At 40.0% G+C, this 27,025-nt stretch overlaps 1 protein-coding gene across 2 annotated transcripts in view; it reads left to right on the top strand.

The window, feature by feature from the left end:
- The window catches only part of LRP8 (LDL receptor related protein 8), a 163,451-nt gene that overhangs the window by 92,546 nt on the left and 43,880 nt on the right, over positions 1–27,025 (top strand). For both annotated transcript variants that reach the window (XM_051624555.1, XM_051624554.1), the window contains exon 3: positions 4,328–4,450. In XM_051624555.1, coding sequence (XP_051480515.1) covers positions 4,328–4,450 — 123 coding nt within the window. The remainder of the gene's footprint in view (positions 1–4,327; positions 4,451–27,025) is intronic.

Below are 27,025 nucleotides of genomic sequence, written 5' to 3'. Positions count from 1 at the left end.
CAGTGAGTTGGAAATTAGATCATAGAGGGCCTGGTATCTTACAGAGAGTGACTGTAAAAATGTTCCTGCTTCATGAAGCCTCTAGAACTGAGGCAAAAGTTAAGTGAGGTTAAATGAAGTGGCTTGAGGGTTTGTGAGGGCAGTGGGAGGATGTTGGGTTTTATTAGAAAGAGGAAAAAAGAATAAATCCTAGACCTTTCAATTAGATTCAGATACCTATTTGGTGTTAGGGTCAGGGATTTGACCTTTCAGAGATATTTTTGGAAGTTAGAAGTCACATTTAGACCATGTAGTCCCTGCTCCTAGGCAGTACAAAATGTGTCCTTTCAGTATATATTTATTTTCTCATGTCTAATTATACATATCCCAAATGATTTTTTTTATTATTACTATTATTAATTCTCAGTGTACATGTTCATATTCTAAACCAGTTTCCCTGCATTCCTGGCTTTTAATTTGCTTAGAAGTGAACCCTGAATCCTTACTTGCAGGTCAGGATAAGAGATGCAAATAATGGAAAGGAAAAGGATGCTTTGCAGAATGAGGTACCATGTTGGTTTGATGCAGTGTAGTGTAAATTCAATGTGGTAAATTCAGCTATTTCCTGTCATGGCTGGATAAAGTTGAAACCTTCTTTTTCCCCCTTGCCATTCTTCCTGGGGGAAGATAAATGGGAATTACTTGCTTTGACCAACCCATCCTTTGGAAAGCTGCCCAAGCCAGGGCTCATCCCCCAGGGGAGCTGAGCCCCATGGTCACAGAGATGCCCACTTCCCCAAGAGCTTGTGACATATCTGTCCAGCTGCAAAGGTGAGAAGGGAGAAGCAGATACCAAAGGCAAATCAAGCAAGAGTTCAAAGAAAGGCAGTCTCTTTGGTGTCAGTCTCTGCATCCGAGCAGGGGAGAAGATGAAAGGCTCAGTGTATGCTACAGTAGCCTTCCTCTTTTCTCATTCCAGGTAGTGGTTTGCCTCCCGAGGAGCAGAGGCACAGGGAGGCTGTGACTACTCACTCTTGTTTGTTTATGTTCATTTTGAAGACATGTGAGCAGAGCTGCCTGAGCTGCTTATGGCAAAGGAAATGGATCTCAGGGGAGCAATTAATTTTGCTTGGCTATTCCTGAGCCAGGTGGAAACATAAAATGTACCTGTGTCCTCCCCATTGTCTAAAAGGGATGTCTTTATTTATATTACATTTTAATGCACTGTTAACAATTTATGGCATGACCCTCAATGAATTTTTAATAGAGATTTGATAGAATAAAGGTGCATAACATGGGAGATAAATAGAAAAGGTTATCGGACTTGAAAAAAAAAAAAAGAAGAAAAAGACAGCTGATATTTTAATTAACTGCTCCCTGCCTGTGCTGTGATCCCAGAGACATGACGATTGAGTGCCAGAGGGTGAATCTGATTGGAAATAAAGTGATTCCAGTCTTGCATTAGGGGTGAGAAATGAGACAGTGCTTCAGTGTTCTCTCAGTCTGAATAATCTGGATTGCTGTTTGTAACACAAAGCAGAGTTCATTGGAATTAAGACAATCTGCAGAGCCATGACCCAATGTGTTGGAGAGTAATAGCAGTAGAAAATATAATAATAGCAAATAAATCATATTAAATATAAATAATAAAAAGCAGAAACAGTAAAAAAAATATAATAATCATAGAAAGATTTGATCTCCACCTCCCTTAATCCTTCTCCTTTAAGAGATTAGACAGCTTAGATTCAAACAAAGGACAAAATGTATTTGTATCCTGCTGATTTATCTGGCATAGGGCTGCTGGACTTTTGGGTGGGTGTGCAGACAGGAGGACATCTTGTGGTTAGGCCACTGCTGATGGGTGGTTGTGCTCCATGTCATTTTGCAAAGAGGAGCTGGGCTTGGGGAGCACATTAACACTTTCCAAATGAGGCCCCAGGACTGTCACTAATGCTTTTTCACCCCCTTTTGTGAATTCTGGCAATCTATTAATTGTGCTGCTGAAGAGCAGTGTCAGGGGAACAAAGCAATCAGTGCCACCATCTGCTGTGAGCAGGTTGGCCATGTTGTAGGGAATGCCCATGATGCTTCTCTCAGCAGCTGACCCCCTTGCTCCTGCTTGTTGTCCCCGTGTCCCGGAAATAACAGTGATCAGAGTGTTAGACTGGGAAAAGGGAGGTTTATTTTGGGGTGGAAAAGTAGTTGTGCTGCTGCTTGGACCTCTAGAGAATGAGGCAAAGGACAGCTTTCCTATAGAAAGTGAAAAATTAGGAAATGGAGAGAGCTAGTATATAATGAAATACATTTTTTAAATTTAAGTTTCTTATGTCTCCAGTGTTATCCTAATCTCTGCTTTACGGAGGAAGGTGGGATTTGTTTCATTTGTAGATGCAGTAACCTTCCCCTAACAGGACATACCAGTATTTTACCCAGCCAGCTTCACAGTGAGCAGGGGAGTGTTCTGACTTTGCTTCTGCATGTATATCCCATCTGTAGCTGGTCAGAGTTTCTGACAATTAAATACATCAGATTAATTAAACTAAACTTCCATTAAATAAATGGGAAGTGATGGTCAATAGCTAGTTTCACAAGTTTTGGTTTTCTAACTGGGAATGATCAGGAGAAAGGCTGTTCCCTCTGATAACAGATGTGCAATGTCTTTCAAAGATCAGGCTGGACTCTTGGTATGACTGATCTCCTCTTGGTCTATATGGGATTGTTTTTTTTCCTATATTAGTTCATAATATCTGGTTTTGAATGACTGAAGAGAAAATTGTCCTTCCCACCCTGCTACCCCCACCGCCCCTTAGAATTTGGCTCATTGAGCAACAGAAGGAGAGGGAATATGTATTCTCATTATAAAGTGTGTCCTGAGAGATTGTACAGCTGCTTAGTGATGCTTTGCAGTGTTTTCTTGCTGGGCGCCTGCTCAGGGAAGCTGCATGGTTTGTGTATTAGAAAATGAGTACTTGATTTCTGCCATGTAGACCTCTCCAGCACCTCACACAGCAGTGCTCCTTGTTTCTTGCGTGGCCATGTGACCTGTATTTAACGTGGCTCCCTCCCTGGCATCGGCTCATGTAAGAAAAAAAGAAAGGGGGGAGGGATCAAACCCTAGAGACTTATTTTTTGTGTGTTTATTGCTCCAAAACTGTTTGTTGGAAGAAATACTGATGTAGCAATGATGTTTGCATGTGACTTTTATCAGGAAATAGCTATCAAGCTCAGACCTTGGTGAGGGCAGCTAAGCAGTGGAACAGATAGCCCAGGGAGGTTGTGCTGTCTCCATCGTGGAGGTTTTCAAAACCAGACTGGATAAAAGCCAGAGTAACCTGCTCTGACCTCAGAGCTGACCTATCTTGAGCAGGAAGTGGGGCTTGATAACCTCCCAAGGTCCTTTACTACCTGAATTTTCCTGTGATCCTATTAGGTTGTGAGCAGCTTTGCAGAGAGAGAAACAAATCTCCCCCCACCTCTCCCTCTGCAAGTAGATACAGTTAGCAGGAGTCTTGTGCTTCAAGGGTGCTAACACTGGGCCTGTGCCGTTGCTCATGACTTCAGAGCATGGCTGTTCAGTCCCATTCTTAAGAGAAAAGCCACTGAAGTCACTATTGCAAAAGCAGTGGGTGAGTGGTGGTCACATTGACACTGAGGCCAAGGGCTGAAGGGCCAGATACCTTCAGGTTGCTTTCTGCTGCACTGGGAAGATCTTGGTTTGTGCGACAGGGCACTGGTTGTGCTGCGCCACCGGCAGATGGAAATTAACCAATTAATTGCTTAAGTTTGTCTTGCATCTTTTTCAAGCTCTAGATTAATGCAAGCAAAGCAAATTGTGTGGAGTGGCTGACATTTAATGAAATGATTTTTAGTTTGGAGGAGTGCTTTATGATTATCTACTATGGTGACAGCTATACTAAAAAGCCATTAATAGATTGCTTGGATAAAACCATTATTACGTAGATTAAAGTACTCCAAAGGTGAGACTTGTTTGTTTTACCTGTCTGTAAATCATGGAGTACGCTTTGTTTCGTGTAAGCACTGCCTTTTTTAATAATGAAAGCCTTAGAAAGTTATTCTGAAAAAGAAAATTCCTGTTTTGTTTTTTCTTAATATCTGGAAAAAAACATAAAGGAGTGAATACATGTTAAATAATGGAGGGATAAGAGTTTTAGCAAGAAGAAACCCCCATCTTTGATACCTGTTTGACTCCACTCTGAAAAAGCAATGTTAAATGTGAAATAAATCCTCTCAATACAAGACTCTCAGTATCATTCTTAGTGGGACTGGATGCAGTGGAGGTCTTCTGCACTGTTTATATTCATGCCAAGTACTTTTTTTTTTCTTGCAGCAAAGAAAACTTGTGCTGAGTCGGATTTCACTTGTGACAATGGCCACTGCATCCCAGCCAGATGGAAATGTGATGGTGAAGAAGAATGTCCTGATGGGTCAGATGAATCAGAAGCAGCATGCAGTGAGTAGCACAGAAAAGTGATGTTTGTCAAACATGGTGTCTTATTAAAGCATAGAGAAGTTGGAGGTGTTGTACCCAACACTTGCAGGATGAAATGTTAACTTTTGCTTGTGTTAGAACGAATTAAAAACAAAAAAGATTGAGGTCATTCAAATCACATGAAATACACTTTCCAATGTCCTAGTTTTCCAGACTGTGGTACAGGCAGCACTGTTTAGTGTGTATTTCTGCCTGTAACAGAACTGAAAACATCTCTCTCTGTTATAGTTTATCTGGTTGAAGGGCTCATGATCAACAGCAGTGCATGAAGATTCACACTCTTCTGGGATCTCTGCTCAGGAAACTCAGATTTTCAGTATTTTGTATTGTAGCATGTTGGGATTTGTCATCACTGCAGGAAGCACTTCTGTCAGTACAGAGAAACTTTGCAGGGTTAGAGCATTGCTCTAGTTTGTTTGGGTTTTTTATTTGTTGCCTTTGAGAACAGGTGAAGAAAAAGGCAGCAGATGAAGGATGAGCAAAGTAAAATAACTAAAGCTGAGAGTAAATGTGACAGATGAGAACTGCAGGTAACACCTTGTAAAAACCCATTGATTCAGTCAGTAAAAGGACATGCTTCATTTTTATGTACTGCATTTTATCTTTTGACTCTCTGAGGAAATCCATTCATGCTCCATTGTTCTAGAACTGTGAAAGGTTGTCTATGTTGAGCTGAATGGATCCCAGGGATATTTTAATGAGAACACTTACTAATATGTGGACTTCTGTTTCTGTGCCTACTTATGTGTGCAGATTTGTCCTTGGATAGACCAAGAAACTAGTACAAGGCATTCTAGTGAATTTCCAGTCATATACTTGAGAAATATATTCCCATGAGTCAGAAGCAGTGTTGGAGGAAGTATTGTACTAGATTTCATCAGAGTGGAGCACATAGAGGACTTGAAAATTAACCATACTTTTATTTTTAAGCTTAGTACCAGACCTGCTTTCTTCCTAATTAAGAAAGATGAATGCACTTCTTTTACATAAAATGAAGGAAACATTTTGCAGCCACACAGAAAAAAATACTTCAGTAACTATATTAACATATTTATGCACTGTATGTGTTTGTCTTTCACCCTGCATCCTCCTTAGCTATAAGTTATTTTATTAATGCTGCTTCCACTACCTGATTGTCTGGAGGGGGGCCTGAATAACTAAGCAGCTCCATTCCCTGCTGTGTCTGTCTGTAAATCTCTTGTCAGAGGCCATAGCATGGATTGTGTATAGGCCATGGAACCCTAAGATCCATGATGATTTCTCTTAATCATCTTCCATTTCTTTTTCTAGCTATTTCTCCCTCCGTTTTTCCCCTGCTTATTTCATCCTCTGGGGAAATCAACTGTAAAACTTAAGTATAGCAAAAGACTTGACCTAAGCGTCTGATTGTTACAGTTGTCCTGAGAGGAAAGTAATTTGTTCAGTTTTATGTTGAGAGTTCTGCCTGAAACCATCTAGGAGGCTGAAGTCCAGATTTCTGTGATGGTTCTTCTGTTCCGAAAAATGAATGGCCCTTGAAATGTCTCTCTGGTGCTGATGGGAGTGGGCCAGTGTCACTTTAACACAGGGAGAAGTTTATTCCCATTCTGTAGTGTATGCCTAATGAGTGAGTTGGGAATTCCTTGTGAAACTAGCAGTACCCGTATGGACCAAGTCTTAATTTGTTTTTAATTACAAGGGCTTGAAACCAAGTGAAAGACTATGGTATAGACATATGCCATATTTTATTTGCTTGTTTATAGTTGTCCCAGGCAGATTTACCATGCCTTGCCTCAGCATAAGATAATTAGGTTTGGTTAGGAGTTCTAGCCAAAGTAGAACAATTTTTTTTGTCTGCTGAATGCACAAACTTGTGTCTTGATGTTCACAGGATATTTCATACAAGAGTGTCTGTCTTGTGGCTAGCTTACAAGAGAAGTCAGTGTTTATGTCTATACCAGTTAAAAGCTTGCCTTTGAGTCTTAAAAATGTCTGCAACTAGAATTTTGGAGCTTCACTTGTTCTATAGGATTATTCAGATCTGAAATTCACACTTAATCAGATGAAGATCAAGTCGTTTTAATCTCATGACTGGTGATAGCTGTAGGCTTTAATTTGCATGGTAAGGACATTTTTCCCAGATGTTTTGTATCCTTGTCAAAGTTATGTGTTCTCTTAAAGGCTGATCTGGTCTGTGAGGAAACAGAATCAACCTGGTAATGCATAAGCACAGTGCCAATTGTGGTGTTAACTCTCATATGTTTGCTGGTCTTCCTACCACCACTGGTCAAGACAGTCATGAGTTAGAAACCTGGTGGACTATTAAACAAGAAACTGGAGTGTTAGGCTTTGCTTGTAATTGGTACCTTTAATGTAAATATTATTTAAGGGCAAAGAAGAGGCTGTAATGACAGACAAAAATATGATGAGAGGCAAAACGTATAGTTGGATGTTCCTGTGTGGTTCTTCCCTCCTGTCCCATTTCCTTTCTCCCTGATGAAAACAAGGCTGAACTTCTTCCTGTGGCTGAGGCCCCTAGGACTGTCTCGTTTTCCTATTTTAGAAATGCAGCACAGCTCTTTGGAAGAGTCAGCACTGCAGAGTTTCCCTAGGGAAGGGGGCAGGTTGGGCAGTGGAAATTTCTCACCTTTGGTAAGATCAAACTGCTTTATAAAATCAATTGCTCTCAGACAGGCCACATAATTACTGGCACCTCTGCCAAGATCCAGGCTTATTCTTCGATTAATGTAGCATTGGGACATTGTCCACAGTTCAGTCAAGCTAAGGACATTAAGTGCATTGATAATGCTGACTGTTGCATTTTAAGAGTATTTCCAGCTTACAGTGTGATCAAAAGAGGGCAGTTCCTCTTAGCATCTAGCCAGCTGCTGAAGGACTTTTTACTTCCTGAATGCTTTTGTGGTGCTTTTCAAATACAGTTTGTACTCTATGATGGGTAGTTAGGGATGTTGTGTTCCCATTTCTAATGCTTGGTTAAAGGTAACAGTTTGTGGTTGTTGGCTTTTTAGGTAACCCAAAAAAACCCCCAGTACTTTGCTTTATCTGTTTCCTCGATAACTGAAGTTGCTCTACTTTTTACCTGACAATATCCTCTCTAGGGATGTTGCCCATCTCCAGATGTTCAAGAAAGTGACCTGTCTTAGGTCGAAGAGTTAAGACGGCATCACATCTGGCCTGACTTTTGTTGGACCTGTAATGTCTTAGGGCCTTTTCTGCTATCCGTGCAATAATTATTTTTTCAACTGCATTTTATCAAGCTGCTGAATATGGCTGGGAGCAGGAGGTGTAAGGATATCTTTTGAGTTCCATTGGATTCTCAACTGATGAGATCTATAGAATCTACAGGACTATTTCTTGGGGGTTTTAGTGCTAACTGAATGTCAATTTCTAGCTGATTTTGGAGAAGGTGGTTGTCCAGGCTTTTGGTTTGTAATGTGTCATAATGAATAAGAAACTACTTATTTCTTCCTTTTTCCTTGAGTCAGAAGCTTAACCTAAAAATGCTCTCAGATCCATAGGTTTGTCCAAGTGAATTATTCATTTAACTTGTGAGTGTCACTACTAACCTCAGTATTCTGCCATCTGTTAGTTTTTCAGTGCTCTTATCTGGCTGCTGAATCTATTTTCTCTCATTTAATTTATATTAAGGTTTCAAAGAAATGTGTCCCTCTTTTCTGTAAGCTGATCTATTGATGGGCATCTTCTGGGCTAGATCTGTTCTCTCTGAAGTCATCGTTAGAAATACTGTCAAGATGTGTTTTATTTTCTGTTTCTATGTGGAAGCAGAATGAACCCCTAAATCAAGAGACGGAAAATCATGTGAACCCAGAAATTAGTGTGATCTGCAAGGGATCTGAAGGGACTGAATTCACAGTTTTAGAAGTTTCGTTGAGTGAGGCTGGAGGAAGGAGGGAAAGGAACTTAATATTGAAGAGAAAAAAGTAATTTTGAGAAACACACTTACTAAATGAAAAGAAATGGGATGGTGGGTGAGAAGGAACAGAGGAACACTGTTCAGCTGTGCTGCAGTGGTGCTTCTGATGGGAATGGGGAAGAGTTTGTACTTGGGCATCCACTTCCCAGCCTCTTCCTTGACAAAGCCTTTTTAGACTGTGCAATGCCTGAATGAGGCCTCTGCTCAGGAAAGGTTGGCTACTTATACATAAAGCAAATTAACCACTTTGGTCTGGCAGGATACATGCCAATAAAACAGTTAGGAAAAGCAGGCTTGTCCTCCTGTTTTACATCAGCCATTGCTGCTGTTCCCTGCCTGCTGCAAGGGAGAGCCTAGAGTGGGTGCAAAACCAGCAGCACTGCCAGCTGCCAGGAGATCTTTGGTGGCCTACTGGTATGCTTCCTTCGGAGACCCCATGGTGGCCTGAGCCCTGGACTTATTTTTCATTGCAGTGATGCAGCCAGAGCGGATATGCTCAGGCTTTGCTTATACATATGAGAAGATTCCTCACTATTTTCCAATCCAGTTTCTTGAAGCTGAGAGGGAGGGGGGGAAGGGAAGTAATTTTTCTTACTGAGCTAACAGAGACCTCCAGCAAAATGAATGTTATCCACATAATGCTGTTCCAGCACAGGGACTGAATCATTCTCCTTTTTTGCAAGAAAGAAATTTTGAATTTCCCCTCTGAAGTACTTTGATTATTTAACCAGTGACTTAAACAAAAAAATTGCTAGAGAAAAATAAAAACAAATGCTAACAAATAGTAACAGCACTGATGGGAACACAAATGAAGGGGATATAGCCATTGAAAATGTAAGCTGGCAAAGTTTTGCCTTAGGACATTGTACATATAATGAGATCGAGGAACGTAGGCAGCATAAACTCAACACTTACTTCTTTGTCAGATATGTGACATTCTCCTAGTTAAGAGCAGAAATTATTATACAGAAAGTATAGTAAGGTTTTACAAGGGAAAAAAAGGGGCAGACCTGAATTCATAACACATGTAGTAGGGAATGATTTAATAGAGCAGGTTTAATAAGCAGCAGTTCTGGAAATAGATTTTTAAATAGAAATGGAATATAAAATCAAACCTTGGGTGTTGGTTTGAAATACAGTACTAGTTCACGCAGTCCTTTTTAGTTTGAAGTACATGTCACGAGTCATTCAGGGAGATGTATCCAAACTTGACAGTTGGATTTTTAATGGGTGTTTTTCATGGTCCTAGGCACTTTTGCGTGCTGCTGCTGTGTGTGCTGATCTCTCAGCAGTGATCAGTTCTGTCCTTGTTTCCTATTAACTTGCCCAACTGTGGAATTCTGTAATTGTTAGTAGAGCTGATGGTAATGCTCACCCCTAAATGCACAGTCCTTTCCTGGCTCTCAGTTCACTCCAAAGGCTATTACATCTCTCTTGTTCTCCTTTGATGCGGATCTCCTGCATGACTGAGTTTGGTGACATTACTGCGCTTTTGTGGAAAGCAGTTTAATAAACTGTTCCCTGCCCTGGGAGAATTTATCCTGGAGAAGGGTGTACTGTCTCATTCAGGACATCACATACAGTAGGCCATTGAACTTCAAGTATCAGAAGAAAAAATTAGGCCAAAGCAGCCAGGCACAACCAGATAGCAGTTTTTATGACCTGGAGCAATAAGAGAGGCGGATTATTTATTTATTTATTTCCCCCACCCCCAACATTAAGAGCAGATATATTTGTATATATATATATGATAAAAGATGGTGGGGGACTGTAAAAGGAGTGAGTGGAACGTGTAAATTAAGGACCATTCTGTTGGATGAATTTGTTACAGATGATTCAGGGAATTGAATAAAGTGATAGTAATGTCAAGTGTGCAGGTGTGCATTTTGACAACACTGCCACTAAACCAACAGGCCACTGTCAACATAAAATACAACAGATTCAATAGTCTTGTCATTGTCCTCCTGCAGTTGTCCCCTGTCACTGTCTCCAGTGGGCTTTTGGGAGCACTGCTGGAGAACATCAGCTGTAGACCACATCCCAGGTTTCCACAACATCTCTAAAACAAATACATTACAAGGATATGGGAACACTTCTAGAGCAACAGGAACCTCCCGCTGACAAGGCATGAAAGAGACAATCTCATTTTCTAGATTCCAGACTGGTTTACAGGGCTAATAATGAAAGCTTTGATTTGTCAAGGTGATCAAATTTATTGACACAGAATAAAATGAAAACACTGCATCACCATCTCTCCATGAAGTCATGGAAGATATCTATTTAGGATAGATACTGGAGGGCCATCTAGTCTAATCCCTTGCTCAAAGTGGATTCCTGTCCTCATGCTTGACAACCCGTATTAATTTAAAAAATCCCTATATCTGACCAGAATTTCCTTTGTTGCAGGACGTTGTTGCAGCAATTAAATATTCCTTTAGCCTTCTGTTGTGTGGCTGAACTAATGCTGTGCCCTCAACCTCTCCTTGTATGTCATTTCAGATTATTTTATCAGATAATTAGAAATGACACAATTCTACAACTAGGATACAGTTTTTGTGTTGTTCACTCACCTCTGTCAAAGCTTTACCACATCCAAAATATAACTTAAAAATTAATTGATTTTTATGTCCCTAGTATGGTACTTGGCTTGTAGGCCTACTTAGCTGAGGGTTCCGTACTCTTGAAAACCCCATTCCATGGCAGGGTTTAACAGTGTACTAGAGATGGATGAGACTTGCTGAGGCCTGTTAGCAGACTAGTATTTCCCTATGGATTGTGGCTGATAGTCCAGTGTAGATTTTTAGAAGTCCTTTTTGTCCTAAGTGTATAGAATTCTTCTAATTCTCACAAATGTGAGCTTTTATTCCTGATGTAATTATCCTGTCTCAGCCAATGTAGACTTGCTTCCCAAGTGTCTCTGGTTCCTTAACCACTGTAACTGTTTTAAATGTCTTCAGGTTTGTCCTTATTGAGCAGTCCCAAGTTGACCTTAGTATCCCAAAGGAAACAAAAACAGAGTGAGAAGAAGTCTTTGACAGGGTAAGGAATCAAATCCAGCTTTTCCAGCATCCTGTTCCTTTTCTTGAACCATGAAATTATCCTTTTTACATCAAGGGAAATTCAACAAACTCAAAGTCTAGCTAATTGTCCCTTGTAGTGGGATAATGTTCTCTCTGGCTCCTGAGCAGCAAATTACATCATCTTTTTGATGATTTCATGGCTTTGCTGGTCTCAGCATTTTACTTACCTAGAGATGGATATTAATTTAGGGAATGTGATGATTGCGGTCTGATTCAACCAGTTGTAAAGAGTTTCAGGTAATACTTGTTCAAAACAAAATGTCTTTTTCCTGTAAGGGAAGGTGTTTAGAGCTTATATCTCAGAAGTGATCTTTTCAGAGGGCCAAGAGCTATAGAAAACAATAGAAAAGACCTATTGGGTCTTTTCTGATGTTTTTATTGTTCTTTTCTTAAGCAAAGTGTCACTTTTTCATGTAGCATTGCAAGCTTTGACATTTGCAGTGTTCCTGTACATCAGATTGAGCTTTTGGTAGTTGACTGCTACAAAGTTTTAAATGCTGGCATTTAAATATTCTTTCTATTGGTCTAATGTGTTTGTGCAGCTCAAACAGGAATAGTCCTAAGAGGGTTTGATGCTGCCTTTTTATGGCTATAATTAATCTTGCAGTTATTTCAACAGGAGAGAATAGCAGAAAAATGAAAGTTGGAACAGTGAAGCTCTTGTATGTGTAATTAACAGGCCATACATATTGAACTAGTGAAAACTAAAGAAGTTGTCAGAAATATTTAAGCAGCTTTTCATTGCCTAGTGCTTTCACTTTTCCGATCTCTTGCTGCTTTTTTTTCTGAAAATCAGATTAGCTGATTTTTATATATATTTTTTACTTCCTTAAGAAGAGGGATCAGAGTAGGTTTACTTATTTCGGGTGATGTGAAAGGGAAATAATTTCTGGGAATCAAAGGCAAAACAAACAAATGTTTTGCTAACTGAAGGAAGCATTATTGCACTGCAAGAGCACAGAAAACAAACCTTTTCTTATGTCTTAAATTGAAGGTGTGAGGAAAATAAGTGAATATCAAATGACATAATTTTAACATTTTTCACATTTAAATATCTTTTGTGTTTTGGTATCATAATGAATTGCATGTTGAAGCTATGATTCCTAGTTCCACCACATTTTCCTTGATAGGTATTTTTCTTCTCTCCATTTCTACAGTTGTAAGATCATGGGTTTTTTTCAGGACAAACTCCCACTGAAATCATGTGCCATTTTAATAAGGGACTCGTGATACTCCATCCTGCTTCCTTGAGGATTAGGATCATGATTAAGACTGGTTTAATATGCAGTCTCTGCATGCTTTGGTAGCTAATTTCTGTAATTTAAACCTTGCACTGGAGATTTTTTAATTCTCTGAAATGCTTCCAGTCAGATTGTGCTCTGGGGTGAGGCATGGTTGCTGATGGTGCTGCCTGCACTTGTGAGGATAATGTGGATCTTCAGTCGTGGGCTGCAAAGAGCTTCCACAGCTGCTGAGAGCCTCAATCAGGGCTTTTGCTTTAGCATTAGCTTCTTGACTCCTTTCTAGGGGCTCTGTACTCCGTGGCTATGTGTGGAGTGACAGAATTCAGCTCATCCTTTGTCTTGTATTTTAAGATTAAAACATGTTGAGAATCCTTTTGCATTGAAATACAGCGGACTTAGGTCAGTAGCTTTGTTAGACCTCACATTCTTACACATTCCTGTATGAATGGACTCATGCCAGTTATTACACCATTTTTCTGGCTTATCCTACTAGGGTAGTCATCTTACCATGTCATTTGAGTTCTCTAAGGGTACTGTTGTACAAGACTGAAGTTACTGCATGAAGTCTAAATTTTCTCTTTTGGCATAGAGGTTGCAAACACCAGTCATTTTAGCACAAATATAACCATGCTTCTCCACAACCCCTCCTTTTTCTCTTACAGGGAGAAGCATGTTTGACAGTCAGCGATTTCATTTCTAGCCATTGTGTGTGTATTTATATGGGTAAAATTATACAAGTGTATTTAAAAATGCAGATGTGCACAGACATGAAAAAATAATGGCATGCCATTCAAGCATTAGAGCAGGTATGTTGACCTTTTATGTGAGTGAGAAATAGTGATTACCATACTGAATTCTGCTAGAATTTGTTTCTGCTTCAATTACTGCCTCTAGACATGTTGCAGGCGTCAAACTTGGAGCTGAGTTGTGTGAACCAGCAGGGATATTTGTAATGAAGCAGAGGTGTAGGTGGTTGGGGAAAGGCTTTTCTTCTCAGCCACAGGTCTGCACACCACTGTTCTTGTGCAGCAGCCTGAACACATTCAATTAAAGTTGCCATCTAAGCTGCCTGGTCCGTCCTCTGAAAAAGAAAACGGGTGGGGGTTTCTTTGTATGTCTGTAAAAGATGAAATGTTCGCTGCAAGATAAGAAACTCTATTTAATAGCAGCAGAGCTTTTTTGGGCTTACTTTCTTTTACGCTTGTAAGAACAATGACATGTTAGAAATTACTAAGTCCGTGTTTGTTTGCTGTATCCTTTTTTTGCCCCAAGTTCTTAATGTTCAGTTGTCCTCTTAGACCAGCAGTTTGTTGGTACCTTTAACACCTCAGAACAGTTGTCAGCTTAGCCTGAAAAAGCAGCATCTTCACTTGGTGTGAAGCAATTGCCTCTGTGGCCATGCAGATGTTACCAGAAGTGGTGCAGGATGGTGTCCTTTTAGCTGCTGTGGGTGCTGGAGATGGTGTAACATGGAGTGTGACACTGCACTCAGTTTTTCCTCTACCATGTGAATTTTTAAAAAAATCCTGGGTGGTGTTTGGTGTATACCTTTGTAATCCTTTTATATAGAGAGGATATAGTGTAATGACAGATACAAGGTGAAATACCAATGTTACAGCATACCTAGGTAAGCTTTTCATTTGGATTTTAAAAAGTTGCAGACTTGAGGTAGCAGGAAAAAGTGTTTTATGATGAATTCTGGCAGTTTCCTGGAGAGTTGTGGTGTTTTTCTTTCTATAATTTTTATCACTCATCTTGTCAGGTTCCATTATGTTTGCTCAGCTAGGCACCTTTTGTACCTTTATTTTCCCTATTGATAAGGACCACTTCTGTGACCATAATCTCTTTTACAAATGGGTATGGTCTCAATGCTGCTCTATTCCTTTATTCTTTGTGTCATTTTGTCCCCCTAGTGTTCTGTGGGGCTTTTTCCTCCCTGTTTTGATTAGAATAGGAGTAATCTCTGAATGAGAGAGAGAAAATGAGCCTGGGAAGGGGGAAAATGAAAGAACAGCTGCTGATAGAGAGGCTCAGAGAGCCCCATGGGTGTGTGCTGGACTCTTAGCCACAGTTGAGAGACTTCTGAAGAGGCTGTTCTCATTCTCATTTGCAACCAGCAGGCTCTGGCTGGAGCCCAGCGTGCTGCCTGTGAGCGTTCCTTCTTCTGAGCGCCCCAGGTGCAGAATTGCTTCATGAGTAGCTGGAGAAAGAAAGGGCAGGAGCCAGCATGCACACGTGCACTTGTACTTGAACCCCCCTGTCTCGTTTATACTGAGCCTCTGGAGAAGTGCTGCCTACACTGGACACCATGCTGAAATACTGGTGCAGATTTGGCTGCCCTGGGCTGGAATCCACTGCAGAGCACCCGCTCCACTGACCATAGCTGGGTGTTGGGGAAAAGGTGGTGACTGTTCAACGACTAGCCTGACATGGTAGATAACTCCAGTTATGGGCTCCTCCCCTATGGCTGACCTTTTTGACTGTCTGTTGAATGATATTCCAGCTTTTCAGAGCAGGAACTGAGAAAAGTTGCTCTGCAAGGTACCTGTAGGTGCAACTACTGATGTTTCACTTCTAAAAGTATTTGCTGGCATGGGTGGAAAAGCATGTGAGCCTAACAAGTTGCTTCAGCTGAAAATGACTGGCAGGAAATCAAGGCTAAAAGCTACAGCAACATTTTCTAATCTTCTAGATCTATCAGAGTACACCAAGCTGTCATACGGTTTATGTAAAAATAAAATAAATTTTAAAATCCACCCTATAATAATAGATTTAATTAAAATAATCTGTGAGGAAAAATTGAAATAGGCTTTGGAAGAGGTAATTCAGATCTCATCATTCAGATACAATGTTTTGCTTTTTCACGAAGGGAAAATATGTCAGTTTCTAGTAGAGCCTTTGATTATTTTAATCAATGCTTTCTTCCCAGTTTGCACAATATGTTCATTTATAAGAAACAGCAACAGAAAAATCTATGGGGTTTTTTATAATCAAAGTTCCATTCTGTTTCCATAATTACCTAACTGCTTAACCGATGCAAAACTCAGAGAAACAGTTCCTCATACACTATAGTCAAGCCAGGCATCAAAATACACTGCTGTAAATTATTAAAGAAAAAATGTCAACTTTAAAATTTCATTTTAAAATCCTCTTTTGCAGTTAGCTACTCTACTGCAAGCTCCTTCTGTATTGTACTTCTATCCTGTAACCACCAAGTACTCTGGGGCACCGTGATTAAGCTCAGCAGTTATTTTTGCAGCAAGAGGTGCATGAGGATGCTTCAGAAAAGCAGATTAAACATGGGTCCCGTGATAACATTCACCATCTCCTTTATAATTGAGTAATTGTGTTTGCAACAGAGCATTACTGAAGCCAGGGGGGTTCTGCCCAGGCCTGTGCAGCTGCCTTCTGACATAGAGCTTACGGCAGTGCTGAAGTTACTCACCTGGGGGCCTGAAGAATGGGTTTTATATTAGAACAGACTCAAGTCAAGCACAAAGACCCATGAAGCAGAGGAACAGCAGGAGTGAAACAAAGATTGTAGTAATAAGGTCAAAGGGTCCCTCATCTGAGGCCATACATAGCTTAACTGTTACCCTTCTATTATACAGCTGTATAATAGATACACAGAGCTAGAATTCCATTAACAAAATTATTGCAGGATTGGCAAAAGTAGCCCATGATGGTGGATTTGAGGAACAGAGAGAGCATGAACAAGAAGTATGAGGGGATGCTCTGCACAAAGGGCAGGGTGAGCAGCAGTTATTGTAGAGGATGAAAGGAAGAGGAGGGAGAAACACTGGTGCCAGTGGTGGAGCACAGCTTCTTCTGCTTTCCACACTGAGGTAGCAATAGGTAATTAAGGTATTGGTACATGTTTCTCAGGGGGCTTGCATGACATTGCTCAGGATAGTTGTTGAGATCCAGGACTGGCAGTCAAGAAACCTGGCCTTGAGTTTTGGATCTGCTGCTGCCCTGCAGTGGGACCATAGGTAAGTGAAGTGGTTCAAAGTGTCACCACCTGCAAAACCAGAATGGTGTAGTTTTGTCAGTCACTCACAGCGGTGCTGCTGTGTCTTAACTAGGTGGTTGGAGTAAGTCTGTTGACTGTATTCTTTTTGGATAGGCACCAGTTAATAATAGAGATATGAATTCTGGTTCAATTTTTACTATGGGATTAAAAGCTCTCAGCTTTAGGACTCTTCTTCATCTAATTTCTTGCTAGTTTTTTTTAATTAACTGAGTAAAAGTTGAGAATATGGGAACAGTTTAAGTTCAACATTGCTCTTTTGCAGTCTCTTAGATTTTCTTCCCACCCCTTTATTAAGGTATTTTATTCATTTGTTTTCTGAGACGTGAATCCAAGGAGTAGAGCCCAGACTTCCAGAAATGCACAAGGAAATATCTGTAGGTTCTGGGCTCAGACCTTTGAAAAAGATTATTGATATTCAAATGCAGCTCTTTAGGATGCTTCAGTGTAGGCAATTTCTTCTAAGCTGAATGTCTTAAATTAATGGCTTGTAGGAAGCAATTTCTTTTGCAGACTTGACTTCTGTAGTGCTAGTGGGAAGAGGGGCATCTGCCCATTCTTTAACATTGTGTACATGCATCAGTAGTTTAGTAAGGGCAGTGAGATGCATAGGCTCTGACAAAACCTGAGCTCAAGCAACTTCTTCAAAACCATTTGTATGAAAGCTTTTTTTTTAATAAAGAAAAAGAAAGTGGAAGTTTGGAATCTCTGTAGCCTTCAGGCACTGATCATCCCTTCCGTATGTGCTCTCAAATTTCACATCTTGCTGTTCTAACACTGTAGATGGGCTGTATTTTCCTGAAATGTGAAGGTCACTGTTGCTACTTCCAAATCCTGTTGGCCTGGGAGCATGAGTTTTTGGATTGTCTAGAAATGAGCACATCGTTGCAGAACAGCAGGATGACATTGTCTCAGTACCAGTCATGCTCCAAAGTTAAACGTGTTTTATACTATTTCTTGTTGCTATTCATGAGCCAGTAATCACGGTGGTAAAGGTTTAGGGAGAAATGGTTAGGCAGTGTTGTTTGTCAGGGTTATGAAGAAAAAACAGAATTCCATTGTTCTTTTTCCCTCCTTTCATTGCCACACTGTGATGGTGTAAACATTACACCCTGCTTCATTTGAAATGCAGAATTATCCTTTTCAATGATACTTTCAATGAAAAGCAGATAAAGAAAGACATCTGAACTGTTGGTGTCCTCAGATAACTGGTGGCCTTAATTCAGAGCACAGTTTGAGTCCTAATGTGCAAGATAGTCTGTTTATCTAATGGTGGCCATTACATTGTGTTTATGCTTAGCAACTTCTGTCCACACATGTGTCTAACTTCTGCATTATGGTTTCAGTCACAGACTAGTAAGCAAAAAGTTTCCGTGAGTGTGACTGTTTTCTTTATGAGATGGCAGCCCATGATATTTTCATCATATGGTATAAAATATTTATTCCTGTTTTTTAAAGGTTGGGTTCAGGAGACAGTCTGTGATGTGACTGTATTTAGTAACATAAATCAAAGTCCTTTTCTTTTTGCATATATTTGAGAAGCTATGAGGAGTTAGTCATGGTGATTTCTAAATACCAGGAAGACAACCACTGTGAAAACATTTCAAAGGGAAATAGCTTGAAGCACTAGAATGATGTTTAGAAAAGGCCAATTTAAACTAAATAAAAAAGTAATCCCTGTTATACATAATAAATGGAGGAGAGATCTCTAAAATTGTGCAAAAGAATTAAAGAAAAATGTGACTTTGATTTAGATTCCTGAGAAAAGTGTGTTTGATGATTATGCAAAATTAGGAAATTCACAGTTACGGGATCAGTTCTTACCTCTTCATTGCCTGACAACAATTCTGCATATTTTTCTCCTTCACTTGGATTTTTTTCATTCATCTATGGTCCTGGCTTGGAAAAAGTGTGGGTTTTTTTTTCCAAAGAGTGTAAAGCAGCTGCTACTGGAAGCTGTTGTGTAACATATATCCCAGAAGGAGTGAATACATACCTATCAGCTTATCAAATATTGTGAGAACTAAGGCTGATGTTTCTGGCTTTCAAGACACGTTTTTTCTCCTGCTGAGCCAAAGGGAAAACTTAGTTCAAACCTGTACATGTGCTGATTTACTTCCTCTGTGCTGTAATTACTTAACCACTTTCCCAAACCTTAGAGATCAAAACTGACTCCATGGAAAGAATGGAGAGGTTTGAGTAGAGGAGAAGGAAGAACAATAGCTTGAAGTCCTTGAGTGTGAGGATTCAATGCACAGTTATGTTAGCCATGGATGGCACATGTCAGTCCATGCAATACATGCATGCGTGAATTTGTCTTTTAAAAAAACATTTACTTTGCTGGAGCTCCTGCATGTTGTGTAGTGTGTAGGTTTTGTCAGCTGAAACCATATTATGAACTGGACTGAGGCAGCAGGGAGGCTGGACAGAGCAAGTCAAGTTATTCTTTTGATTTTGTTCTTTCGATTGAAAGTCAGAAAGACCCCGTTATATCCCCTTCTTGAATATGCTCACAGAATTTACATTTGATTTTCCATATACGCTAGTTTGTTGAGATTAGGCACTACTTCAAAATAGCGCTGGAATCTGGATGCTGGAATGACTCATAGACTGGTTTTGTTCTTTTGTGTGGCCCAGTAGTGTTGCCTTTATTGAAAAGGCTGATGTAATTAATATATTTGAACATTGTTATGAGCACACTTCTGCAGTTATACTCAATCGGGATAATACACTTACTTCAAAAAGTAAGAAATGGCTATTTGATTTTGCTGATTTCACATGGCTACTCTTTTTTGGATTCTTTTCAACTCAACAGAATGAATTCTCTAGGTATTCCGACAGTTTTCATACTTCCAAATGCTTTTTGTGGGGAATGTAAGAGATTATTTCCTTTACGTTATGAAGGTTATTCTAGTTCAGCTCAGCCTTTATTAACTCCAGCCTGGGATCATAAGAAGAAGTGTGTGGTGCTACAGGACAGACTGTAATTGTGACACAGATCAAAATCCCTGCAGGCTATCCTTTCTCTCTTCGAAAAGCAGATTAGCAGACTGGCATCTGTTTTCTTTGGGGAAGATGACACAGATGCCCATTTTACAGAGGAGCTGACTCACAGCAGTACAGCTGACCTTTCTGCAAGGTGTAGGGTGATTAATGGAAGGAGCACGTGTTCTTGCCAGTCATCCCATGTCCCTGATGTTAGCAGACAGGGATGGTGGCTTCTTGTGACTCTTGCCTAGTAGGGCTGGGCAGATGCTTTGAGTCTTACAGTGAAGCTCTTGGTCTACTAGACTCTTTCCCCTTGACCCCTGTGTGGCTTCTCTCCCCCACGTGGAAAACTTATATAAAGACAAATCTGTCTCGTTGTCAGAGGTGGGTTTGGAAAGGTTAGGCACTGCGAGGGCAGCAAGTTATATAAAGTTCTGACATCAGACTCCCTCAAGTCTTTGGTGGCTGCATAGGCAATTATAGCTGACCTGCATAGGAAATGAGGCATGCTTTCAGCTTGAAAGTCATAAAAAATACCTTATCTAGACCAAATGCAATCTTACCTACTATACAGGCCACAGAACCTTGTCTCAAGATTTCTACCTCTCTTAGTTATGCTAGGGCAGAAGGAATGTCTTCCTGCTGAAAAGGATAGAAAGCCAGTAAGAACCAGTGTGTTATGTTATATTCTGTGAGCTTTTTCCCCCCTTGCTATGTAGGTTGGATTACTGCAAATCAAGATAATTCAATCACTGGGTTAGCAAATAGCTTCAGGGGCACCAGAGCTAGGGAAGTTGGATTAGTTGGGGGTAAGAATTCCAGCTAAGTTTTCTGCTTTTTCCTCCTGCATGGATTCTTTGTCTTCCAATATAGATTGAGCTTACATGGCAGCCTTTTGTATTCTGCCCAGTCATGTATTTTCACTGACTTTGTAAGAACTCTACTTGAGACATGTCATCCTTTTGTTGTTTTCTTTGATTTGGCCACTGCATTTAGAATTTATGAGAGCAGAGAAATAGATTCTTGGGGTTTTTTTAAACATTGTTTCCATAGGAAATCAGCATCAGAGTTGAAAGTTGAAACAATTAGGTACAAGCTGAAGCAAGTCTAGATACTAGAGGTAGTTAGATGATAAAGACATGGAATAAGGAAAGCCAGAAGTATGCAGGAGAGGGTTGTGGCCAAGTATATTAAGGACTGTAACGAATTCTTTAGCTGTATAAAAAGCAAATCCATCCAGTATGATACTGGTTGATGAGAGCTGCAGTGGCAGAAAAAGTTAGTAAAAGCTGGTGTTTTCATGGTAGATTAAAAAGTTAAACAGGTTTGCAGGCCAAGACTTGAGTCCCTAACTGCTACCACAATACACAATTCAGCTCCAAAGCTCCATGTGCTCATCATGCTGTTAACTAGTTTTGGACAAAAAGGAAGACTGCTAATGGAATATAATACATCAAGATTAAAACAAAAATTAAAAAAAAATCTATGCCAACATGTTGGGGAAAACGGGAGTTGTCTAACTCTTCACTGTTTCTGGTTTAAATCATGACCTTGTTAATAAGATACTTGAGTGTTAATAAGCTATTGTATGTATTTTGTGAGATGTGATTTGACTTTTATGCTTAAAGGTTATAAAAATGTAGTTTAAGAAGAGGGCATCGTAAACGCATTGAAGAACAGGTGACTGAGAGGTGTTAAAAGACGTGAGTAGTTGCTATGAAGTGGGAAGGTTATTAGACAAGGGGCTGTGAACAATCTTGCACGGCTTACATGATGATAGAGTTGGAAAATACACCGTATTAAAAAGGTATTTGATTTATAGAAGAGAGGGTTGAGAGTTGCCTTTATCAATTTACACCTGTCTCCTTAGAAGAGAGGTTTCATCACACAGTTGTTTCTTTAGCTTAGTAAGAAACAGCATAATTTGACCTAGGGAACAGAAGCCAGAACTAGGTAAGAGAGCTAGAGATTAGGACTAGAACTAGAGATAAGATACAGCTCTTAACAGTAGTGGTAAATAAAGAAGTGGAGTCCCTTGTCTGGAAATCTTTACCAATGTAAGTCTTTAGTCAAAATAGGTACCTGTCTTAAAGATATCCCTCATTTAAATGGGGTGCTGATGTAGGAATGACAACCTTTTGCTGTGCAAACATTTGGCTGATTTTAATGGTTCTGTAGTTTTTAAACAAGGGAAGTTCTTTGCTGCAAAGAGAAGTCACTGAAGCTGCGTAGTTTATACATAAAGACATTTAGCCCAGCTGCTGCAAGGCACAGTAAGCTCTGCCACGAGGGCATACTCCATCTGGGAATTAGTTGGGTATCCAGGTCGCTGAGAAAGAATTTTCAGGGCAAAAATAGTCTTGTTCTGTTAAGGGAAAATAGTTTGTTCATGGGTAAGGGAAGGCCTCTCTCCTTCCTCCTTCCCAACCATGCATCATCATCAACCATGCCTTTTTTCTATTCTGTGATCCTTGGAGATCTGTCTTTACTCAACAACCAGGAGAAACCTCTGAGAGGGGACATGTCACAGGGATGGAAAATGTAATTGGTGAGATTTTGCACAGTGTATTTAGCTTACTGCCTGATAGGTGGATTGATGGCAGAGCTTTCATGGAATAAACTGCTCAGTGAAGAATAATTATCTAATGTATATCTGTGTATACTATCTTATCTATTCTGTCATATCTAATACATATATATATATACTTCTTTTCATCTCATCTGCACAGAGTATCTCTGGAGATAAAGAGACACTATGTTTTAGATAGAGGAGAGTGTTTTGCTGCCATGACTTACTTGAAATAGGCTTGCTGCCTTTCAGGCCTGGGCCTGTTGGGAAGTTGACAGTCACAGTTAATGCAGGCTCTGTTGTCTGAACAAACTGTGGCTCGTTTTCTTCTGATCAAAAGTGCTTGGTGAAAGGTGCAGCCTGAATTCTTTAAGGCATCTCATTACAGGTTATATTTAGAAGTGGAAAGAATATATTATTTATTACAAGGATGCTCTCAAGCAGAGAAGCTGTTTACTGCGTGCCCTTGATGAACAAAAAAGTTACTGTACTTAGGGTTATGCAATTAACAGTATATTCATTAGGAGTCCATCAGATACCAGACTGTGCTTATCTTCAGGACAGTACTAAAATTGCTTAAGTGATAAGAGTGAGAAACAGGAACTGCCACGGGAAAATTTACATAATTCAGTTTACAGATCTGTTATCTGCCAGTTTGTATGTATATTATTTTACATCTCAGTTTACAGGCTAAGCATGCTCCTGTTGCCTTGGTGGAAGTGGGGTTTACTGGGAAGAGCTGGAGATGGAAGTTGGACCCCGATATTTCTTGGCTTTTCTAATTGCTAAATGGGAACAGTATATAGCCACTTAGCATGACATTGCAGGGGTTGGGGTTTTTTGTTAATTCTTTTGTTGCTACAACACCCTTTCTACTAAGGTAACTGGCCAGTGGGTTTGTCCCAGTATCATTCTGGATGTTTGCTTTGATATGTTTAGTGTTCTCAATTACAGCTTGTGTACTGGCCCTGTAAAACAGAGAGGCATTTCTCTAACTTAAGTGATTTTTGTAATTACTTTCAGTATTTAGAAAATATTTTATTTTTTCTGTCTTCACGCTCAGACTGACATCTCCTAACTTATTTTTGTTAGTTGTATCGTGTAGTCCAGTGAACTGTTTTTTAAACTGTGATTTAAAACCTAATTTTGGGTTGAGCATTAATTTGCTTCAAAAGACGTGGAGAAGTCAAGAGCTTAAATGTGCCAGAATGTGTATGAAGTAAACCACCTTCTGGGATTTGTTTCTGGATATGCTTTAATGGATTGGAGTACTCTGGTATGCATATTATGGGAAATTTTCAAGATCAATATAGGTGAAGAGAAATAGATAAATCAATCCTGGTGCTGTGCTCAGTTGCTTGTGTAAGAATTTGACAAGTGACAAAGGTGATTGTGGCTGGTAGGCTTGTACTAGAGGAGATGACTGCTAGTGAAAAGAACAAATTGTTTTAAGAAACTAATTTTTAACAGTTCAGGGCCACAGTGCCACAGATCTTAAGAGAGTCTAGAAAATTCTCCATCATTTGTATCTAAGCTGAAAACAGTAAAATAATGTTCTTTTCAATAAAAAGTAAATGTCTCATGTCTCAGAGAATCTGCGCAGAAATTGTTCCAAGATGCTTTCAAACTGCTGAGTTACAAATAACACCAGGAGGTATGACTGATTGATTGTGTCCTGCAGTTTGGAGTCTTTTATTGCTGAATCTTTAGAGGTGTTCATAAAGCTGCACAATGTGTTTAGACCAAAAGCCTCGGAGTAAAGAAGCACTCCTGTATTACACCAGATCAGGATACTGTTATTACCTGCATTTCTGTAGAGAACAGCTCTTTTGGTGTTGATCTCTGCTAAGTCAGGCCATGAGGGATAGGCCTCATAAATCAAGGCTACAGACTTGGATCTGGTATGTCCATGGGATACCCAGGTAGTGGGAATTAGCCCATGCTACTTAGGTACGTGGCTGACCTATATAGATTACAGAAGACATGTAGTAACTCACACTTGGGTAGAGGAAGGCTCAGGCAGTCGTTGCCCAGCTGTGCAGCCTTGCTCAGCAAGGCCATCGTAGGCCCACAGAGCTGCATTCAGCAGCTAAATGCATCAATTTGTCTGCTGTGGGGCTGCGTGAGAAAGTTTGAAAGTTGTTCCAAAATCTGTTTGTCCGCAAAGCTTCAGAATCATTGATCTAGGGCAGCGAACAAGTTTTCCTTTCAAAAGTTGTATTTCTCAGGGTTAATGAGCTGACTTCCATTCATGCCTAGCTTGTGCTGCCTTAACCTCCTGACTCTCATTTCTTCCTTGACACTCCTCTTTCTTCCCATAGCATGTCTATGTTTGAACTTTGCCAATTCCCAGCAACATTGCTACCAGTCTGTGCTGGGTCAGCTGTTACCTCCAAGTGTTTTATTCTCCGAAGGCTTTCCTGATTCAGAATTGCCCAGAAAGAATCATGCATCACTAATCATGGGGGAACACAGTAGATAATCACAGATTTTAAAGGTTGTCTGCAGCCAGGCTTAGGTTTTCACCGTAGGCATCTCTGGATATTAGCAGAGGTAGAAGGTCTCTGTTTAGGAGCAGAGCTCTGCTCTCAACCATGCCAAAGACTGGAGTTCAGTTTGATTTCTGGGCTATAGAAGAGGAAATCAATTTTTTTTCATTTTTTTTTCCTTTTTGTGTTGTTATTTTTCTTTTTTTTCCTGACCTCACCCATTACTGTTAATGCGAAAAGGAGGGGAGGTTGAAGTGCATTACAGCTGGCAATGTGTGCACAGACTGACAGGATAATTATTGCTGTAGACAATGGTGGGATGGGAGGTTTGACAGGACAATGTTGTACATCACTCAGAAACTAGCTCTAAAGAAAACAGAGTTTAAAGAAGATGTTATGTTCAGGATAGAAAAAAAGGGGAGTATTTTAACTGACCATCTCAAAGCCATTTATTTGTATTTTTTTTTAATATTTGCTTTTGTTTAAATGTGAAAAATATTTAATAGCTTTGTTATTAAAAAAACATTTCTGAAGGAAATCTGTGCCAAGCTAAGGGCATGAGCAACTGATTCCTGAGATCAGAGTTGCTGATCAGTGAAGGGAAAATAAAATTTCAAGTAGTGCTAAATGATCTGAAGAACTCTAATGTGGAAACTCAGGTTTTCAGTAGCTAGTATAATGTCTTAGTGTCACAACCCCTCTTGAAGGCAAGTTCTGCCCTGGCTTAGAGGTGGAGCAGAGAGAAAAGCAAGAAGGTTTGGTGGTTTCACAGGGAAGGGACCATGTTAGGGTCTCAGCAGGGTAGTGTGAAGCATCCAGCCACTCTTACTCTATGCCCATTCCTTCTGCTTGTCTAAGTCATGGGTTTCAGTGGCTTTTGTAGCACCAACCTGTTTGAAGTCTTGATGTTGCACTTTTTTACCCATAAATACCAACAGAGGCTAGTTTTTAATTTAAGTTAGTACCTTGAACTCTCCCTGCACACAGATACATGTTAAGGTTTTTCCCCACTTGAGTTGAAAAGAGCTCATCTGCCATATGACTGCTGCAAAACAACATCATCTGTGCTCCTCTTAAAAATCACTGTACTAGTAATATCCATTTGACTTAAGGAAGTAAATGGCAAGGATATATTTTGGTTGGTTTCCAAGGTACTAGCTGGGATGGAGCAGTTGCTGGACCCATTTGGGCAAATACTTAGTGTGATCTGAGACTTGATTCCTGCTTCAGTTGAAGTCAACAGTGAATTTCTTGGACCAGTATTTTTCTGAGTACATGGATATTTCTCTGGCTTTTAAAGCCCAGGGTAAGTCATGGATTTCTCATCCACAGAGAAAACACGTAAAGGGGCCAAAGTTTGTAGAAGTAGGGGGAAAAGTTGGCAGATGGCCTCAGACTTCAGTTCGTCAAAATCCTGTTTTTCTTCCCCTAAACAATAAGGGCAGTGCTTCATAGTGATTCAGCTAGACACTTGCCTATCATTACAGAGCTGTATTAATTTATTCTCTGGATTAATCTAAGCAAATGTTTCTAGTAACCATATGGCTGTGGTGTAGGAAAGATATAAAACTCCATGGTGTTCAGAGATGGCAAGAGCTTCCTGGTATCTCACATGGCTACACACTGTAACAATGTTTTACTTAGATGAGTTGGTCTACACCTACCTTCTTCTGTTTTACATGTCTTCTGCCTTGCCACATGCAATCTTACTCTTCATGCTCAGCTCTGCAACAGAATCAACACCTTCTAGCACTGTCATGCCATGAGTAGGTGGGGTTATAGTTGTTTTGTACATTACAGTTGTCCAAAATCTATGCAAAATGGTATTAAGAATTGGAATTATATCTCATTCAAGTTTATTGAAGGATTCATGCATCTCTGACAACAGCAATGCTTAGAGATGTTTAACATCTAAGGACCATTGAAGCTGGGCTGATTGAGCTGGGGTAGAGTACAACAGCCAAGACAGTCCAAGGATTGGCCTCAATGAGGAACTGCTAACCCACTGTGCAGAGGTGTTAAGTGAGAAGGGAACTTTTTTTGTAATATGTTACTTGGGCATACTGTAGGCAATGAGCCTTTACAGTTTGTTCTTGAATTCACGTGTGTGTAGTGGCAGATAATAAAATGTGGCTTCTTTTGGGAGCAGAAAAATCTTATTGTAGCCTGTAGATCCTTCTCATACTTAAAACCCTGTCATGA

The sequence above is a fragment of the Apus apus genome, chromosome 7 (genome assembly GCF_020740795.1).
Source record: "Apus apus isolate bApuApu2 chromosome 7, bApuApu2.pri.cur, whole genome shotgun sequence".
NCBI classification, from domain to species: domain Eukaryota; kingdom Metazoa; phylum Chordata; class Aves; order Apodiformes; family Apodidae; genus Apus; species Apus apus.
This window is presented reverse-complemented; position numbering and strand designations above follow the sequence as displayed.